This window comes from Haemaphysalis longicornis, unplaced genomic scaffold, assembly GCF_048455015.1.
Source record: "Haemaphysalis longicornis isolate Haplotype H1 unplaced genomic scaffold, Haemaphysalis longicornis Haplotype H1 scaffold_6, whole genome shotgun sequence".
Lineage (NCBI taxonomy): Eukaryota > Metazoa > Arthropoda > Arachnida > Ixodida > Ixodidae > Haemaphysalis > Haemaphysalis longicornis.
The window spans coordinates 155,336,332-155,357,910 of NW_027526407.1; the positions used below are offsets into that span (position 1 = coordinate 155,336,332).

General features: G+C 48.6%; 1 protein-coding gene across 1 annotated transcript; it reads left to right on the plus strand.

Annotated features, from left to right (window-relative positions):
* The first annotated feature begins 18,253 nt into the window (after positions 1 to 18,253).
* Positions 18,254 to 19,348, plus strand: LOC144143324 (uncharacterized). Its single transcript, XM_077675092.1, has one exon. The coding sequence runs from the start codon at positions 18,254 to 18,256 to the stop codon at positions 19,346 to 19,348; it is 1,095 nt and encodes a 364-aa protein (XP_077531218.1).
* Positions 19,349 to 21,579: the final 2,231 nt, after the last annotated feature.

Genomic DNA, 21,579 nt, shown 5'->3' on the forward strand with positions numbered 1-21,579 from the left:
TTTGCCCCTGTTTAATTGGGCAGCGTAGTGTTCTCTGCATCAACGAGGATGATAATGGTTGATAACAGCCTTGTGCATAAAACAACCCATATCTGACGCACCGAACCACAATGCATTGATGAATTAGATAAATCTTTCTTTAAAATTCGCGTATCAGTTATGGGACAAGTTACAATTGTCATAGAAATTTAGAAAAGAGAAATTCCATTGCCACCGGAACGTCCTATCGCAACACCTGAAGTCCTGATTATAAAACCTGAGTTCGTAAATCATGGGGTCGTATAGCACTGCGTGAACATAAGAAAAAAATGGTGCCTCTCGAGAAATTATGGTTCTTGGTTGACGTGATAACATTGTGTGAATTCTTTCTGTCGGGATGACCGTGGACGCAAGAGCGCCGGGTCTGACTACAGCTTGATTGAATGTCTTCGAACAACCGCGTGAAAAACACAGGCACTAGGTCAGGAAAATGACAGGACGACGCTGTCTTCTCCTAGTGTCTGTGTTTTTCCGATGTTGTTCGAAGATGTTCAACCGATACCAGCTCGCCCAATAGTCGATCATTCTGCATTACTACAGCTTGCCGGCAAAAGCTGCTTCATTGCAAAGAAAATTTATTCTGGCCATTCCGAAACCACTACACAACCGGTTTTGCCATTAATGATAAAAAAATTACGCCCACCTCCCCTCGCGGGAACCCTGGTGTGATGCGACGCTGAGGGTGGTTCAAGCGCAAGCGGAGAGCAACCGTCGACCGAAAGGCCGCCGGAGAGCGGCACACCGGTTATATGCGCAGCGCGCCCGAAGGAGAGGAGACCGCAGAGAGAGAGAGTACTGCACATGCGCAGCACCGCGCGCAGCGCCGCCCACCGGCGGAGTGAGAGCGGGCTGGGCCGCACACCCGCAGATGTTGAGAGAGAGTGTTTGCTCTCACCTGGGCAAGCGCCGGCGCCAGTGCGTCTGCCGTGGCTATGACGCAACACAATCCAACACAATCCACCTTAATCCAGTCCAAATCCAATCCAAGTCAAGCCAAGCCAAGCCAAGCCAATCGAATCCAATCTAATGCCCCTCGCGAGAGAGTGTTCGCTATCGGAGAGGAGAGGGGGAGAGTGGGAAGGCTGCGGACAACAACGGACGCACGCAGGAAAGACAGGGCCGCCGTCAAGAGATGCTCTCCGCGTCGCATCTAAAAACAAATTACCCAACATCCATTTTGTGCGGCCTCCGGCTTTCGTTTTCTCGTGCTTGTGTGACGATGCTCCTTAACCCAGCAGGGATGTCTTTTTTTAGATGCAACTGCATCTCATTCACTCGCCTTGTCCCTGCATCTGGCGTCGTCGGCGTTGTCGTCGTCGGCGTCCGCCCCTCCCCCATTCTCGCCGCGCCAGCTGCGCTCTCCGCCGCTCACCCCCTCTCCTCTCCGATAGCGAACACTTTCTCGCGAGGGGCATTACATTGGATTCTGATTGATTGGCTTGGCTTGGCTTGGCTTGTATTGTATTGGATTGGATTTGGATTGGATTAAAGTGAATTGTGTTGGATTGTGTTGAGTCATAGCCGCGGCAGACGCACTGGCGCCGGCGCGTCCCCTCACCGTTATGTGCGCTATAAAACGCGGTGCCTGCGCCGCTCCGCTCCATCGTTCCAGCACCGTTCCTTCTCTGTCCAACGCTGCAACGTGAACCTATTATGTGTCGCATCTACACAGGGGTTCCCGCGAGGGGAGGTGGGAGTTTTTTTTAGAGTGCACTGGTCCCAGACAAGCATGCAGAAACCCTTGCTTGAACAGAATGCTTCATAGAATTAAAAGTGTTTAAAGCGGAAGAAACGCGGCCACAAGAATAAACGAGCACGAATGACAAGACACACTGTCTTTAGAACTAGCTTCTTCTAGTGTGCCGGTTGTTTGGGCTTTTAAACCCTTTTTAAACCCTTTTTAACCGAACCAACTCGCCCACATGGAGCTCTTGCTAGTGCTTCGCAGACACGTTGAGCCTTCCGAGATAAAGTTATCGGGGTGCCAAGAATGGCTGAAAAGTACGTCAGCCAGAATAAGGCTTTGTTGGCAAAATTTCGGGTGCCGTGCGAATACTAATGCAACTCTATTCATTCCAGGTGCGAGAGCCCATTGGTCCACCTTTGGCACGAGTCCCACGAGGCCGGTGTCGCTGCACGGTCTTCCGGAGGACTTCCCCAGGATGAGCACGCCTTCCAGGTGGCACATCATCTCGCTGCAAGTGCGCGCACGTTAGGTCGAAGGGAGAACGCCCGTGTGGAACGAATTTACGAGTGCATTTATGTAAGATGCTAGTGACAAAGAAATTGCAGCAGTTCAGACCTCAGAAATTAAGGAAAATAACCCGAATTGGGCAAGTCAAGGATAATATGTTGCAGGAATGAGTGGTAGGCGTTTGGCTGTTTTGAGATCAACCGAACCGGCATTTTTGGCGAAACTGAACCCGAACTGTTATATTAGAGCGCAGCTCTTCAGCGTCCGCTCGTGTGGTTTTGCGTCACCGTCGGCCTCGGGCAACAGTATAGCCCGCTACACGCGTAAGAGTAAAATTATGAGCATAACGAATCTCTTGGGAAAAGACGCTGAGAAACAGAAGAATACACAGCCGCCTCAGAGAAGTTCTGTATTGCATTCGATCAAGTATTTCTTAACATATCTTGAGAAATTTCTTTGAGATGGCTCATATTTACAATCAACGGAAAACAGGTTAAAAAACCGAGGGCACCTGAAGCTGCATCCTTTGTTTGCCATAGTTTGTGCGAATTTCGGGAACGGTCTTTTTTGAGTACGCGGGTAGTGTCTATATTTCTCGTGTTTCGTGAGGGGCAGGATTTAAACGGTCTCGCTGTATGTACGGTGCCATGCGAAAAAATCGCATGGACAAGAACAAGGGCTGGTCAAAAGGAGACGACGACATAGCCAAGACGTGCATGTGGGGTAAGCTCCAAACCCGCCTAGAACACTATCATCATCAGCGTCGGTCATTCACTCCCCCTCAGGAGCCGGCCAATCGAAACCTGCCAGTGACAGCGGCCGGTGGCGGAGGCGATCGCGTGGTGGAGAACAGAGAGAACATGGGAAAGAGGGACCGGAATGATGGCGGCCGGCTGCCCTGACCCGGGCCACGTCCAAGAGGTCCTTCACAACGGAACACCTGACGCCTTCTCCTGCAAGCGAGTAGTCTCGTCGACATCGGCAGAAGGCAGCGACGTTCCAAGAGAGCTGCGCTGGCTCTTCAGCGGCGGGAGCTGGGAGCGCGTTGCCCAACCATCAGCAACGATATGTCGTGCCATGACTGTGCTCCCGAGAACTGAGGTGCGGCGGACCACTGACGGTGACAAGCGCGTACTTTCTCTCCTTTTTCCTGAACTCTTTAGCATTTTCTATACCGCATTATCACAGTCCCCTTCTGTTCTTTCGTTCTCCAGCCTTCCTTAGTTTTTTTACTCTTTTGTGTGTAGTTTGATGTGGGTTTAGGGTATCATAAACTAGTCTGGTTTCCAAAGTTTCTTCTTCCATTTATTACTGTTCCCCGAACATGACAACGGCAACAGACGGAAAAGGTATGTTTGGATTTTAGGAGGAGTTGACGAAACGTTAACACAGGGTGAACACTTTTCATTTAAAAGCTCGCATAGACGAATCTCAACCAAGTAATTGGTTATCAAAGTTAGTAATTCTAGACCAGATTTGTAAACTGTAGTTTGGTAAGAAGATTGAAGTGCCACACGGTGCCTAATGCCTTACGGAAGTCTAAAAACGCACAATCTCTTTGCCCATCCTCATCACCATTGGAAGCTAGCTTGTGAAAAAACTCTACACGTTGCGTGGTACAAGAAAAACCTTTGCTCCTCATTTATCTACACATTATTATCTATCTGTAAGTAGGGTCAATATTTACTTCTATAAAATATGTCGGAAAATTTTACATTACATGAGTGAAATGGCTCTGTAATATGTTACATCTTTTTTTCTGAGCCACCCTTATCAACAGCAACAATAAGGGAACTTTTACAATCATCGAGTAAAATGCCTATAAAAGTAACTTTGAGTCGAGCATATTTACTTTAAATTGGCGCAGCACATCGCTTCATAACCCGAGGAGAAATACCACCAGCACCAACTGCTTTGGGTTCGTCTTGGCCTTCGAGAAGAGAACGTATCCCGTGAGCATTCGGTTCTACCGGTGGAATCAGCGGAAACGTGCGTGGGGGCGGCCGGGAAGGGACGTCATGCTTTGACAAGAACGCGTCTTCCTCCTTGGAAACGTCTTTCTCGTCGACTACAACCGTACTATTGAAGTTTAGATCGCTGACTACAACGTGATCATACCAACACTCATTGATATAATGACAGAACTACTTTGGATAAGTTTTTATTTTATTACTGAGGTTCTCGATTTTTTTTGCCTTTTCCACGATTCATTTTACTGCTCCGTCAATGCTCGTGACCCTTCCACGTGGCCACTGCTTCCAGATTTCTTTAATTTACGGAAAACCCGTCGCCTTTTCCTGATCGCTCTCAAAATACTGTACGCCAGTCATGGCTTCCTGCGTTTATTAAGCTTGCCTGTTTGTTAATAAGGGATAACAACTTATCCTTAAAATTTGGCTGCAAATCGTCCACACTATCTTTTTTAGCTAGGCACTCAAGCACTGTCAAATGGCCCTCTAGTTTTCACACTAAACTATTGTACACCGTTTTAGCCAAAAAGGTAGCAGCATAAGCGGAAAAAGGTTGTTGGGAGGCCTTTACACCTTTTTCTTGAATCTCAACACCCTTTTCCTAGCTCTACACCCTTTTTTGTGAAAAAAGGGTATTGATCAACATCAACAACCTTTGTTTTTCTTAAGGTGTTGAAAGGGTGTGGAAAACGTGTTCAGCTGTTCATTGAATAAGTCCATGTTTGGATACATAATAGCACTGTAAAGAACAAGACTTCCCCTCATATACTTCTCTACTCGCAAGAAATTTTCAAACGCCAGAAAAAAAACAATAATTGCTCGTGTGCGATGATCGCTCGTTTCCATATGCGGTGCACCTCATGCCCCAAGTTTAGCTTTGGCACGTGAAAAACCAATTTGAACCTTCAAAATTAAAAATACTATGGTCGTGTGGCGCAAAGGATGTTTACTGACTGCAACACGCTTGGCTTTCTGTAGGGTGTTGAAACAGTGTGAAATAGATGTTCAGTTGCAAAAAAAGAACAGCGGAGCTGGGGATCGACCTAGTTTCATCCGGTGTTGCTACGTTTTGTTATGTTTGCTGAGCTTTGTAATGTTCTTGATAACCTAGGATGACCGCTGAGGAGTGAGGTCAAGTTTAACCGGATTTTACAAGGCTGTTCCTATGTGTACCACCCCCCAACCCCTGCCAGGGGATCCAAGGGGGAAACAAGCTAGGTCAACCCCCAGATATGTTGTTTCTGCAGCCTTGCACCACTATTGCAAGCTTCGCCATTTTTTTTGCCTTTTAGAATACAAAAAAAAGACCAGTACTTTTGAAATGGTATAGTGCGCATATAGTGGGCATATATATAGTGCGCATACGCATACGCCACTTGTGCCCACACTCCAACAAGCTCGAACGCCGACTTCACTGTTATAATACCCTATCTCGATGGTGCACCCTGTACAGGTGCCGCTGTTATTTTTCTTTGTATTTTTTTGCTAAAGCCACCGAAACTAGCTCAAGCTTAAACAGCTTGACTGGCTATACTATATGCCAATTTATATTGTGTTAAACACCGTGAGGTACAAAACACCCACCGCTTGTAGAAAATGTTCAGTCCACCCGTGTAAACAGGTACGAAATGCCTCTAAAGTTGGACGCCTCTTCCCCTTTTTTCTTAGTTGGCGGTCTTTTCTTACACCCTTTTTCTTAGTTTCGAACACCCTAATTTGTAGCTTTGCACCGTTCTGGGAAAAAGGGTGTTGAAATAATGAACACCCTTTTTGAAGGGTGTTGAGGTGGCGGGGAAGATTTGTTTCATATTTAATAAAATTCTATAAGCTTTGGAGAAAAAAAACTACCTCGTGATTAAAAAGTTCTTGCAAATCCACGTGTTGATTTGTATATTTTCACAATAAAATTCATTGTTCCAAAATTAGCGCTAAAATATCTGTTTTTTGCGACAAATCCACCGACTCGATCGGGGGGCTTTCTTTTGCTGGAGATAAAAGCAAGAGGAGCACATATATTACGTACTAAGTAAGTCTGTTGGTTGCGGTTGGTTTTTTTACCTTGAAGTGTTTGTTCGCATGCCTTTTGCTTTGTGTTGTTGTATCAAGCAAATAGTAAATAAAAAAAGTAAGTATTCACTTCCTGTACCGCTTCTATCCCGTTGGAATTCTTGCTCAATTCATTTGTGTTCCCAGTCTAACTTGTGCGTATTCACTGTTTGTGTTGAATGCTGCGGGCTCCGTCGATTCACATTGCCACGCGTGTCTGATGTCCTGGTCACACCCTTACTTTACGGTGGTCACGCGAACACCCTTTTTTCATCCGTACACCTTTTTTTTTGTCAAAACAACTTTTAAAGTTGTTCGCCGTGGGACAAGATTCTTACACCCTTTTCGGCCAAAAAGGGTGCAAGAAAGTTTAGTGTGTATGCTTGAATAGTCACCCCTGGTGAGTAAAATCTTCCTTGTTGCACAACCAAGGTTCTGCTTTCGTTCGGTCAGTGATACGCGAAATGGCATAGACCATGTTTACGAACTTGGTAGAATATGAGTGCATGAGGTCCAGAAAGTTCCCAATTGAACAACAGCGCTTAAACGGGACAAGAGATTGACAGGACAGGGCGCACACACAAGCCCGCACTACAACGCTTTTCCTAGAAGGTTATTATTTCTAGTTCGGCAGGTAACAAACTGAGTAAGACCAAAGTTGTCGAATATATTATCTCATTTTTAGGTTTACTCGGCACCCAGTACCTCTTACACATATTCTGTCACGCCATTACAAGCCCAGCAGATTAAAACCACCGGCTTGAAGCCTCCGAGATAATTGCATTCAGCGATTGAAGTGCCTTGTTGTCTGAGTTTGGTGGTCGGTAAAATACACCTACGGCGAATGAACAATTATCTAGGGTAACCATTCACGAAACAAATCTGACATCACACGGTATGTCTAACACGGCCGGTGTCAAAAACACTCCGCGCCAGCAAGTATGCGCCGCCCCTGCAGGGATCAGTCTATCTGTGTACGGTACGGTATAAATTAGTTCGGAAACACTTCACGGTCGCTAATATCACGGTGCAGCCACGATTCCGCCGCGATAACTGCGTCAACTCTAACTGACTCGATTACGCCTGCCAGTTCTTCCGTCTGATTTGTTACACATCTACAGTTTATTAAAACGGAGACCACGCTGCGTCGGGCTTGTGTTTTCATTCTCTTTTTTTTTTCAGTCATGCGTCTTTTTTTTCTGCGGCGGAGCAGTTCCTTTTTCCGAATTTTTTCTCCAGGCAGGTGATTTTGGTGCGCAGGTCGAAGGGGGTGGATTGTCTTGCTCCAACAGCACACTGAAGAGGGGAAAACGGGTGAATGGATGAGATAGAAGGCGGCCCTCAAATAATAATAAAAATAAACTAGCATGCACTTGCACTTTGTGATATAGTGCGAATCTAGTGTTGTGCAGAAGGCGCCTAGCTTCTATTTGTCAGTTTTTATCTATTGCTCTATCGTTGGCGTGTTAAGTGTTCTTTGTATCTATACTTTCCTGCCCACCTGTTACGGGCTCAGTGGGGACTCGAAGTATTGTAAATAAATAAATAAGGGGAATCAATCAGGGGCGCTCACTAGTCGGTCCCGCTGAAGAGGCTTTTCTCGTCTTCGTCCTCGTCCGAGTCCGAGTCGGATTCGTCCGGCTTTCCCGGTGCCACGCCGACGCCGTTGCCGGCTTCGGCCGAAGTGCGGCTCTTCCCTGGCGCGGCGTAGTTCTTTAGCTCGCGAATGCGAGCCATGCAGCTCGAGCAGCGGGCCCTCACCTGCGCACGTCGCCGACATCCTTTTCAGCGATGCAAAGCATCCGCTATGAGACGGCTGCTGGTACACTTTGTTTAGTAAAATGCAGCTTGCATTATGGGGAAGGAAGTTTTGAAAGGCGAAGCCGTCGGCAAGTAAATTGCCTGTCACACCCTACCCCTGTGGGCAGGTGGTGTCATGGCAATAATCTATTAGCTAATGGGGAGGTAGTTCTGAAAGGCCAAGACGTCGCCATGTAAATCGCCTGTCACACCCGACCCCTGTGGGCAGGTGGTGTCATGGCAATCATCTATTACCCCAGCTAGGATCACTGACGCCATAATCACGGCGTAACCACGGGAGAGTCAAGCTGCGCCTGAGAGTGCTCGAGCAAAACAATATTTTAAGGCGAGAGCCTTACATCCCTGTGTTTGATAACGCGTTGTGAGGTTTATAAAATCGTTGTGAGGTACAAAGATTAACGGGCAAGCTTACAACTTTCTAAAATTGTGAAGGCGACAGCCTCGTTGCACCATCTGCAGATCTGATGTTTAACTTGTGTTGAACTTTGTGGCAGAGCCGTCACAACTTGACTAGCACCCTGGACAGCGCCCTCCTAAACTTGTTCTACTCGCTCGTCATCGCCAGGAGACTACTGTTCGCCCCGCCGGTACCTTCACCTCTAAATTCGGCTCAATGTGTGGCACGTGCACGGCAGCGGGCGGTTGCATAATAAAAAGAAATGGGCCATCTCCCCGCGAGGGGGACTCGAGTAAATGCGTCGCATAGGGGGTGGGTGTATTGCGTTAACGTTTAGTGTGTCGGGAGTTGGTGGTAGTGAATGCGTTGTATCAGCAGCTTCTTGACGTAGTTTGAATGAGTCAAGGATATAAGGCGCGTTCGTAGCCTCCCATTCTCTGTCGGCTTTGTGGCGCAGTGGGTAGAGCACCATGTACATTGCGTTCCGCCCGCAGGGTCGAGGGATCGAAACCAGGCGCCGGGTAGTATTTTTTTATATAGTGTAGGGGGAGGGGTGCGGACAACGACGGTGCGGACTACGACTACGGACGTCAACGCGGCTCTCTGCATTTAAAAAAACAAAAAGAAGGCGGGCGGTTGCGGTATCAGAATATCATGATAGTTGAGGCCCACCCCGGCAGCGTGTTTCCAAACGCTTCGCTGCACAGAGCACCCACGTGACATGTGTGACCTCACTGCACGCGCTATTCTTTTAAGCTCCTGTGGCCCCAATGTCGAGTAGTGAGTACAGGCGCTGACGCCTTGGGTTCGAGACCCGCCAGGTCTATCTCTTAGCTGTATTTTTATTGCTTAGCTTTCTTTTCTAAATTTCTTTTTTTAAGCAGAAATCTACGTGCTGTTTTCGTTAATAATAGTGATTTGGTATGTTTAAGGTGCTTTAGGTTTGGGGCACTGCCATTGACGGCATTTAATTACCGTTCTGCTTCCGCGAACAGACATGTCACGTGGGTGCTCGTTGCAGCGAAGCGTTTGGAAATACGCGCCCCGGCACACTACTCCTCCGCAGGCAAGGACTGCGCCCTCCCGATTGCCTGCGCACTCGTAGACAAAGCCTTGGGGGGAGAGCCTGACTCCAGCCATGTTTTGTCCTACCGAGAAATTACCCAGCATTATGGGCTGGAACGAAGAATCTATTTACTGCCGTGCCCTCAGTTAACTAGAAATAAGGATCCACATTTCGTTATTACAAACCTACTCGTTCCCTCACCGGAGCCATGTAGCCGAATGTGTTCAGGAGCAGGAGAGCACTGTGGACAGAACTACTAAAAGTCATGGCATCGCTCATATACGTCCAGATTATTCGACTTTATGGAAAGCGCGAGCACATTTTTTTCGGAAAATGTCAGTGCGTAAACGAAAGTACCAGGGCTATTTTAATTAGGCACACGTGTTGGGCTTGTTTTTTTTTCGACAGCGAACGAGACAAAAAAACTAGCTAAACACGGTGTCAAAGAGATACGATATAAAAGTAACAACTAAAACAAGTGATGGCAGCTATACTCGGTGACAACTTAAGAATGGCACCAGAAGTTGCCGCAGTGCCTTATCACCGTAGCCGGATTTTTCTCTGCGCGGCGCAAGTAGGGCGTTACTGGGAATATTTTGAACATGGCGTGAGCCGTTCCCGTGATTTTTTTTGACTTACTGTGCTTATAAACTACTCCAGTGACGACAAACAAACTGCGTGAGACAAGGCAGACGATATCACGCATTCATAGCAAACCCCTTTCAAAACGCGCGCGCACTGACGTCACGGGTCCGGCGCTTTGGCGGAGTGATACACTACATGAGGTGGGGCCGTTCTTGAGTTGTAACCGAGTATAGCGTTGATTCATCCACAAAGAAAAAAATGGTTGCTGCTAAGCTCAGCTAACCTTAGGTATGCAAAGCAAAGACTTGGCTTAGTCTGGTTGTGTTTTCGTTTCGCTTGGTTTGATGTAGCTGTATTGCCGACCACGGCTTAAGGTCGTTCCGTACCGCGCAACGCTCACAGAAGGAGGCCCGGTCTCGCTTTTATTCTCGTAGAACGCGGCATTTGTTTCAAGGCGAACGCGGCGCAAGATGAGTCACATAGCCCGAGTCGACCCAGCGGCACATGCGTGGAAGGCGGCGGTTTTGGTCGGCGGCTGATCAGCTGAGCGGCCGCTCCCGTAGCGGCCGCCGTCGCTAAGTCGCAAAACGACTTAATACGGGGCCTTGTGCGCAGCGCCGACAGCGGGCAGCGGTCCCGGCGAATCCCGCGATGCGCTGCGAGGGGTGTGTCGCCGGAGGTCAGAAAGTGAACTCGCGCATCCGCGGCGAAACCGCTGGACGAAAGTAGTAAAGTTTTGCTTTAAAAACAAAAAGGTGAAGAAAGGGACGCGCGGTGTCGCAGGAGATGGTGTCCCAGCAGAGCAGACGCGGGAAAATTGGATTGGATTGAGAAAACCACCATTGCTTTCACAGTGGAAGGTGTTAGAGGGGAGGAGGAGAGTCAGGGCTGGCAGAAGACTATCTTCATTCGACGACGGTTGCACCGAAGCAAGCAGATACGAGGATAATTTGTTTTAACTTGCGGAAGCAGTGAAAGTCTAGTGGACGGCCCACCCTATTGACAATCGCTAGAAACTGAGGAACTCGGTGCTAAGAAATTCATTCTCCCATAATTTCATCTTGTGCGCGCGCAAAACCGAGTAACGTTTCCTATATGAAGTTCCGGCTACACAGAGCCGACCTGCATTGAGCGGGTGCTCACCTCCCGCAGCGTGTCCAGGTAGGCTCCTCCCGCGAGGGTGTACATAGCGACGGCTTTGCTCAGGTTTCCCTCGAACACCTCGGCGCGCACGGCGCCCAGAACCTGATCCTGGGCCCTCTTCAGCATGCCCTCCAGCTCCGCCATCGCTTTCGGCTGGCTCGGTTGCGCCATTTCAGTGCCGGACCCCGACTTCTTCTTTGCCACTTGCCTGTCCGCCAGGCCTGGCAGAGGCTTTTCTCAGCAGCCGCCTGCAGACCCAGCAGTGACCCCACTTAACTGCTGAATTTTCCTTTCTGGGTGATTCGGGCGACAGACAGACGGGTCACAATTATAAGTTAGACAGAGTAGAGTTTAGCCTTTTTACGCCTTTTAGCCTTTTTAGCCCAGCGGAGTAGTAGCATTTGGTTTACACATGTCGACGCATGCAACAAAAGCCGACGAGAAGGAAGACGACCTTGTTTCGCCCGGATGGAAGTGTCACTGCTGCATGTGGTAAACCTCTCCCTACAGCATTCATTGGTCCCATCTGATTGGCGCTTGGCAAAGATCGTTCCCCTCCTTAAAAAACAAGGTCTGGGATACGCGTTAGACAATGTCAGACCCACAGCCCCCACCTCAAATTAGTAGTGTTTTCGGCATTGAATTGGAAACGTATTAGAGAACGACGTGAACCCGAAACAGATACACTCTTAGCCAAAAGGGAGCAACAGGGGAGTGTCATTGCTCCCTTTAGGGACTAACTGCGTTGCCACAACCATTAGTCCCCTACGGGTAAATGCGAGGGAACGAACGGTTACTCCCCCAAACGTTCGTCCTTAAAGGGACACTGAAGTGATTTGTAAACAATGCGGGATTACGAGCGCAAACTGTAGTCCGGGTCCCTGGGCCCTGTTTCGACCTCTCTGTGCGAATTTACGCGAATTTATTTAGTAGAAAAATCAATTCGAAAATGCTGTCCTCCTCTCTTTACGCTCGCCCATTTTCTGTGGCGTTTTCGTGTGACGTCAGCAGGAGAGGAGCTGACAATTGGCTGCGCTACTGCACGGCTCGCCGACCTTCCGCGACCGAGTCAGTCGGCCCACCGTTTAGTCCGCCGGCCGCCGACGGGTCGTCGCAATTCGTTCGATCAGTTGAAACTAAGCCACAACACGAATGGAAGAATGCGCCTTTCTTTACTTCGTTAGTTTGTACACTGTATCTAGCTCCAAGTCAAGGTCGCTTCACACAAGCGCTGCACAAGCGCACAAGCGACGCTCCGCTGACTGGTACGCCAGTAGGACAATATAAGGCCTCTTGAAGGGGGAGAAGAGTGAGCGAAGTCAATATAGGTACTAAGGAAATAAAATCAACTGATATTTTTACCGTACAGCGTAAAACTAGGGTGCGGGAAGCACTTTTTTGCGCTGGGCGAACAAGGAGAGTGGTCAGGAGCACGACTACGCATCTGCGAACGCTTTCCCGTCTACGAAATGCAATTGCTAGACGTGAGCTATTGTGGAAACTCGGGGGACGCTTACTGCACGAGCGCAATACAACAAATAGTCACCTAAGCTGCTTGAAATACTAAAACTAAATAAAAGTGTAAACTGGTTATACATTATATACCTGATATTTTCCATAGCCGCCAGAGGCCCCCTGTGGCCTAGTCGTCTGGTGCGCTAGGTATGTCACCGCAAGTGGTTTGCCAGTCATAAGTTCGAATCGCCGCGGGTACATGCTTTTTTTTATGAGTTAACTTTTTCGTTTTTCGCCGATGTTTTCTATACTGAGTTCACGTTTTTTTTGGGCCACAACGTTCATTGCTCCACGAACTAGTCCACAGAACTCGCGCAGGCTGGCACTGCCGCGCTAGCGAGTTCTCGTTGGCGTGCTGTTGCCATAAGCACCGACTACTTGCGGGCAGTGTGCACAGGCCAGAATCAACAGACCCGTGGCCTGGTGCGAACACGCTTTTTACAATACAGGCATGAGCGAGGCAAGCTCCAAATATGGGGGAAAAGCGCATGCATTTGAGCGTCTGCGGGCACGCGGAGGGCGTTCATGCACTGCGTAGGCCTCAGATAGTGAATGCTACGATTCCAAGCCGTCCTGGGAGGCTTATCTTATGCATTTTACAGCCGACAACATGGCAGAAGCGCGGTACTATGATAACTGGGATATTGAGAATCCCCTTCCAACGACGCCATCGAATGTCAAACATGTTGTTTTACAGACCGAAACCGAAACCGAAACTTGTTTGATTGCTAACCTTGGGCATCGTCCAATCACGGCGCCCCCTCCTCCCAACGTCACAGCTTAGTTTGTGCGGCCGCCGCAAACCGCGCATGGTAGTTTTTCTTGTTTCGCGCTTTGTAAAATAATTACCGATTTGTCAACCGGATAAACGATGAAAAGTGTGCTAATTTGAGCCCGTCTACACAGTGCAAGCAAAAACGGGAGCTTGACAAATTCACTTCAGTGTCCCTTTAACGGACGAACGGTTGCTCCGTTCAGTTACCCTCCCGGAGACGAGCTGGGATCGGCAAAAAAAAAAAAAAAAAAAAAAAACCCGCTGACGAGGAGTCCAACCACTGCTCCCACAGCACCAACCCAACGCGCTAACCGACTTGGCGGGATGTAAAGGATCCCTTTTTGCGCAGCGTTTGCCAAGTGAGATTAGACAGGGTTTTGCCTGAGTTGTCTGTTACGACACTGCGTTTGCCACGAGGTATCCGTGGCTATCTAAAAGAACTTCTGGACTCGTTACGTTTTCTATGCGCCCGGTTTTGAGTATTTGAGCGTAGTCACTGTATAACGATCTCTGCGACACTGTTTTTCCTATTCCTATGTACAGAATTGCTCACTCGACTGGAACAGGTCGAGATGTGTTAAAACTGGTTAACAAAATACCAGTTGCACCGGGATTTTTTCTTTTTTTTTCAACTACATTTTTCTTTCAACTATACACCGGGACACTTCTCGTGAAAACATGGATGCAAGAAAAGGGCCTTTTTATGCCATGGGGTGAACAGCCTTGGTAGTGCAACAAACCGGAAACCATTTAACATGTTTTCATTGTCTGTTAGGACGGGGTCTTCTTCTGGGATGTCCTGAAAAGTACGCTTAAAAAAGATATTCCCATCGATGCCCATGCATGGTATTTGGTATTTGTCCGTTGAACATGATGATAATGGTGTTCCTGTAGATCTAATAATGTTACTAGGTCTGCACAGTATATGGAAATGCCGAATGGAAGTACGCCACTCGGACATTGGTGCGCGCCCAGTAAATGAGTATTTCCGAGAGGTCATATTTTCTTTTCTTGGCGTGCACAAGGCACGCCAATGTGTTCCAGACTGGTTGTCACAAGTGGAGAAGTTAACAAAAATGAAAATATTTTAGCAGTCAGCACTGTATCCTAGAGTGGAACAGTGATTTTATGTCTAGGTGCAACGGGTTTGTTTTGTTGTTGTGAATTATGTTTGTAGCAGCGGTATTTGTCTGGAAATAAAGAAAAAGAAAGACTAGACCACGAGACCACATGGAGAGTGGCGCAGAAAATGGGTAGTCGAGTGCAAAATGTTTGGTACTCTGAACTGGCGTCGAAATTCTTAGCGATGCAACTGCTTGGAATTTACGCGCTGCTAAATCTAAACATTATTGCTGAGCTTCAACTGCAATTAAACGCTCACAAGCATAGTTTTTCCTCGCCAAAGAAAAGAAGCGCAGTCGCCGTCGTCGCGGCAGGAGCCTGAGTGTTCTAACGACGCACCCACTTCGGCAAAAACTAACAAGTTCCTAATATTCGCAACTTACCCCAAATGTATTTAGTCTCGTATGCGCGAGTTCATGGTTGTCTGTGAGAGAGAACTACTAGGGCAATAGGCCTCATGTTAATGCGTGGATGAAACAAATTGCGGTACTGCTGACTTCAACTAGCATTGGTAGATGGGACTGGAAAATGCAGCCGGGCCTGACGGCTGTTGAGGCATAGTCATTGCTTTTGTACGACAGGCATTTATGTCCCGCTAATGAAAGCTAACATCAAAGGGCTTACCGGTAGTGTGCGCTTACGATTTGCCGTTGTTGTCGTTCTTGACGTTTGTCGGCCGGTATAAACATGTGTATTCACTACACTCAGTGAGTAAGGTTAGCGATTTTTACTAACAGCTGCCTCATCCTGTAACGGGCGCGGAGTCTTTCATTGGCCTGGAATATCGCTAACGAGATCGAGGTGCATGACACTTCGTAATAACGTGAACAAGAGGCGATTCTCTATCCGCCTCTTCACTTAGACAAGGCGCTTTTTTTGCTATTTTTAAATCTAAAATTTGTTCCTGTGGCTCTATATACAATATTCTGTGTTGGCAGCTATGTTTGTTTGCAAATCATGAAACTGAACAGACATATGCGGCAGATCGCATAGCAGCGACGGCATTACAGGGGGAGTAACTGCTTGACTTTTCGTCCTCCTGTTTCTGTCTTGATCGGGGGGAACGAACATTTACTCCGCGAATTATGCACATGGCACTCACGCTCCTACAGTTACTCATCTTGGGGAGCAACGGTCGCTCGCGAGGAATAACGGTTGTAGTTGGCCGTTTTTTGTTCTTTTTGGCTAAGAGTGTAGGATTCAGGCCTGCCTGCTCAATATGGTCAGCCCACATTGATTTAAAGAACCGTATTCAACTGGAACTCCCGCTTAAAGAAGTTGGCGGGTTGGTTACCCTGGATATTGCCAAAGCTTGCGATAGCATTGAATACCAAATTCTGTTTGACACAATCCTGCGTTATTCTTTTCTAGACTACATTGTTTCCTGGATTTGCACTTTTTTGTCGAATAGAAAATTCTTTTGTTCACAGCAAGGCCTGTCCTCTCCTATATACAGCCAAACTCGAGGCATTCCCCAGGGCTCTGTCTCCCGTGTTGCTTAATATTTTAATGAGTTCGGTTCCGGTAAATCCACACATTCAGATGAGCATTTACACGCATGATATTGCTTTTTTCACTTCAGCCAGAGATATGGACATGTTTTATCAGCGTATGCAGTTCTATTTAGGCGCCTTAGGGGCTTGGCTGGATGGCCTCCGCTTGAACCTAAATGTGAGCAAATGTGCTCGGCTTCCATTCCCAGTAAGTGGTCGTCCAGTCTTCATTTCTCTTGGTTACCGGCAACAGGACATTCCTCAGGTAAATTCCTTAAAATATCTCGGAATATTGTACGACTAAACTCTCGATTTCCGTCCACACATAGATTATATTACTATTAAAGGGGCTCGGGCTGTGTCATTCTTGAGAGGGCTAAGTCGCAAGAGATTGGGCATGCGTCGTGACACAATACTAATAATTTACAATATGTACGTCCGACCAATTCTACAATTTCGATGTGTTCTACTCTCTGGAAGTCTTCACTACAAACTTCGTCCGTCAATAATGCTCGAAAGACAAGCTCTAAGGTTATGTCTGGGTCTTCCCCGTTATGTACCAATTACAGTTGTGCTCTGCTGTTTATTACAGTTGTGCTCTGCAAGCCCGAATTCCGCAATTACACTTCCCCATGCATGCCCTCATCATAGATGTATTTTTACGAGTTATGGAATCTCCCATATCCAGGCCGCAAACAGCCTTCGTTACATGGCCTTCGTTGTTCTTCGGTAGTCCATGGCCACGGTTCAAACAACCACAGTGGGTCTTCGTACAACCTCTGCTTGGCCCATTGAATGTGGCCCTTTTGTCGGCTTCCGTACTTAACAGAGTTTCGCCCTTAGATATTTCTTTAGATGACATTTTCCCTCTAGCGCTAAATTACTCCCCCTGAGCATTTTCACAGACCTCCTGTAGGATCATCTGAACGGTCTCCCTTTCCACGCCATTATTGCAACCGATGTTTCCGTCCGGAAGGAGAAGGCAGGCGTGGCTTTTTTTTTCTCCCGGTCTAGATAGGGCCTTTTCCCTCCAGTTGCCTAACTTAACTATTTCGTTCCACACACAATTTCTCACAATAGTCTTGGCACTTCGTAAGCTTAGTTACTCGAAACAGCAGGTAATAATTCGCACGGATTCATTTTCTGTTTGTTCTGCACTTACTTCCTCAACTTCATCCCTCCTACGTCAAGCCCTCGCTTCTTTATCACCTTCCTCCCTCAGTGAACGTCGTTTGGTTTGGGTACCTGGGCATGCAGGTATCGGGCTTAATGAATAGGCTGATGTCCTGGCGGGAATGACATTGGGCGGTCCAGTAGTGGAGGGGCTGCCGCCCATTTCCCTCATAACTTCGGCTCGCTTTCGTTGACTGCTTGCTTCGAAGTATGCCTGATTCTCTTTACGAAGGCTCGGAGCTCGAGCACCTCCGGTACTCATGGAAGTGCAGCATACGCCAGTCGAGAGCTTTTAAAAGTCACCCTTACTAGATTTGACTGTATCGTGCCAAATTTAAGTTATTACTTGCACCGCTCTAATCTGGCCGCATCGCCGCTATGCGCATTCTCCAATGAACCAGAAACGATTGATTATTCTTCTCCTGCCAACAGTTCTCCTCTCTAAGGCGAAGGTATTTAGAGTGCACATGCAACCGGCTAAACCTCCCACTGTCTGCTACACTGATTTTGTCATTCGTGGCGAAAGAACTGGAGTTCTGCCACGGGATCTTTGCCGTGCGTTACTTTCATTCATTCCAGAATCAGGCCGTCTGCCGTGTTAGATATCATTTGGCCCTGCTGGATTCCCTTGTCAAGCCTATGCGCGCCTAGCTCACTGCTTTGTCTGTACCACATTCTCTCCTCGTTATTCTTACTTCCTAATTTTCATTTAACGGTCTTTTTTTACCTTTTCTACTTCTTTCTCTAGTCTCCTCCCTTTTATTTCTCTAGTCATCTTCTGCTAATCCATTCTAGTATTTAGATATTTTTCTTCCCTTCATGAGCTACGCAGTTTCTTTAGGTAAGGCGCCCATGTTCTGGCCAATCCCCATGGGTGGTTATCAGCCTGGTACACTGGTACACCACCGAGGAACATGGTCATCAAGGGGCCCACCATCATCACCGTCAGCACTGCAGCAGGGAGCGGCAAAGAGCGCAGCCACGAAGGCGCCAAGACGCCCCCGCGGCCGCCGGCGCTGGCTGGCACCCGGCGCCGGCTCAGCGTCTGTCAGCTCATGGAGTCGGTCATCCTGCTCAACGGCAACCGAGGCACGACCGCCGCCAACTCTGCCGACTCTGCCGACTCTGCCGACGCGCTTCGTCTGGAGGGCTGCAAGTCTGCGGAGTGCAGGCTGCTCAACTTCGTGCGCAGCTACCCCAAGGAAGGGCGCACCATGCTTCTGTACGGGGCATCCGGGTCCGCCTTCATATACCTGGCCAAGCAGATCGCCAAGGAGAACCCGCGCTGGGACGTGCACTACGTGCGCATGAAGCAGTTCCTCGGGCGCTGCTCCGGCCGCGACTGCCAGCGGGAGCTCGAGTCCCTCTTCACCCGCGGCAAGGGCTGCGTCAAGCTGATCTTCTTCTACCTGCTGGACACCATCTACGCCAGCACGCTGGCGCCGGAGGAGATGGAGTACGCGAACCAGTTCCGCGGCGAGCTGCCCATCTACCTCAAGCGGGCGGTCACCATCCAGGGGCTGGCCGTCGTAGCGTCTGCCAAGAAGCCCTGGCTCTTCCCCAAGGAGCTGCAGGAGCTGTTCCAGAAGTGGGCCTACGTGGGACTGCCGGGCGCCGCCGAGCGCATACGGCTCATCAAGGCCCACATCGGCCAGATCCCGTGCGCGGTGCGCGACTTCAACTTCCAGCAGCTGGCGCGCATGACCGAAGAGTACACCTTCTCCGAGGTGGGAAACCTGGTCGAAGAGGCACACCTGGGGCCCTTCAAGAGGATCGAGGCGGCCACGCACTTCCGCCGCGTCGACGACCACTGGCAGCCCTGCTCGTCGGCGCAGCGGGGGGCGGTCGAGCTCTCGTGGCACACCATGAAGCCGACCGACATCAAGGAGCCCATGAACTACGACGACCTGCTCGACGGCTTCGTCAAGGTCGAGCGCCGACGGACCGACAAGGAGCTCGGCGAGCTGCTCGCCCTGCAGAACGACCACCCGGAATCCCAAGAGGACTAGCAAATGCCGATAATTTTGTGCTTATAGAGGTGTTTTCGCTATGTTGCTGGCACGAAGCGGCTGCGCGTGCCTTGTGTGATAGTGGCGCATGGCGTGATAGTGGCGCATGGCGTAATGTTCGCGTGAGATTAATTTGCAAACTCCGCGCCTCGCTTTGTTTCGGCAGACTGTGGCGCGTGGTACGATCGTAAGCCAGTTAGCAATCTCTTTTTGATTCTTCACAGACGATGGCTGTAGCTAAACGAGTACCGACGATGCTAGCGCAGGGACACATGCTACAATAGCGTAGAATGAATTATTTTTGCTGCCGCGGGAAGTAAATTAAATGTTGTGGTCCATATGTAGAGAAAGCTACGTTTGAATATATAATTGCCTATAACGTTTATTCAGTCGAAATAAATAATGCGTAGCACCTTTATTAAACCTCAGCCTACTGTTTCCGGCTACAATACTCCAAAGCTAGCAAGTCACAACAAAATGGTCGTACAGAGCACACCCTATTCCTATTATTTATTATGCGAAACACTGTTACCAGAAGAAATACAGAGGGATAAAAAGTCAGGCTGTCGGGGCCCAAGCGAAAAAATTCCAGTCGACCACGACATCGAGGAGGGCTGTCGATTCAAGGCTATCTGATTGCGATTATCCTTTCTCCACCCTAAAGCGGCCATTTTCGTACGAAGAAAAATCCTAAATGCCCATTCGCTGCAAAATATCACCGCGCCCATTCCGATGTACAATTGGAGCGTACGTATACGTGAATATTTCCTGTAGCGCTTATGACCTCCCAGGTACGTTCGGCATTGCAACTTTCTTGGCAATCCCTGCTTGATCAGGGTCTGCAGCAACAACTGAGTGTATTTCTTGGATTGTATTTCCGGTTGAGTCAAAGCGTACAGGGGGGATTAAAGGATATGTGAACAGTGACGACCAAGCCTACGATGCCTGCTGCAACATCTGGCTGCAAAGTAAGTAAACTGTGCGGCACAACTCTTCGAGAAAGTCTGAGAGCGCCGCCTACTTTTATTGGAAATGTCTGATCAGGAAGCGATGCCGGTCATTTATTTTCAGGCGACCTTTCACGCTGCGTCGTCACTGAGCAGGGTGATGGGTTGAAGGGCATCATGCTAGCTGCAATCAGCTTGCTGCGCGCTTGGCTCCGGATCAAATCAAATCAAATCAAATCAAGGTTTATTGCAACACTGGCACAGCATCGACAATGCTGACGATCACTCTGGCAAGAAGCTGTAGATTCATAATAGAAGGTCGCACGTCTGCGCGTGAGCACATTTAACACGGTTTGCATTGCTGGTGGCCCTCACCCACTTCCTTGTGTGTATGTCCCTGCCTAGCCTCTTACGCCCAAACAAAATATTAACTAGCAAAAAAAAAAAGGAAACTATGGCATAGTTATTGCATGGTTATATCAATCCCACGCCTAATGCGTTGGAAACGGAGGCGCTGCTGATCAAGTTACTTCCAGCAGTAGTATGGAAGACGTTTAGGGGAAAGTAAGGTGCTGGTGTTGAACACCTTTGTGCCGGGGAGAAAGAGAGGAAAAAAGGGCCGCGTATCACCTCACTTCGCGGCAAATGCCGGCCAAAGGCGAAAGTCTTCTGCCACCTGGCACACGTAAATACCTCTCTTGTCTCCTCCACCCACCCGTCACGCTCTCCCCTCCGGTTTTGCTCCTCCCGCGATAAGCACGGAGGAAATTAGCAAAAGTAAATCCAATGTGTTGTGAGCGCATATGTGCGGTGAAACTAAGTCTAGATCGATGTGTTGGGTTCGCACGAGGTCGCTGGTTTGATTCCCGGCCGCGGCGGCCGCTTTTCTGATGGAGGCAAAAAGCAAAAACGCCCGTGTGTTCGAGATTTCGGCGCACGTTAAAGATCCCCAGGTGGTCAAAGCCCTCAACTACGGCGCGCCTCATCGCCTCCGTTGCGTCGACGCGTTAAACCCTACAATCAATCAATTGATGTGTTGGGTTCTTAGATGAACTAAAGTCTACGTAAACTTGCACGCTTTTAAGGTTGAGAAATGGCTACATTAACATGAGCGCTTTTTGCAGCGATCTACGCATGGCTCCACCCGATCTTAGCGCGAATATAACTATTGGTATTAATATTCATTTCTTCTGACATGCACTAACGGCCACGTAAACTTTCTGGACCTTAAAAGGTTAGGTTTACGGGCTACATTGACATTAGCGCCTTTTGCGGCGCTCTCCG

Excerpts from the sequence above, each read along its gene's own strand:
- LOC144143324 (XM_077675092.1), top strand. The coding sequence starts at position 18,254 with ATGGTCATCAAGGGGCCCACCATCATCACCGTCAGCACTGCAGCAGGG.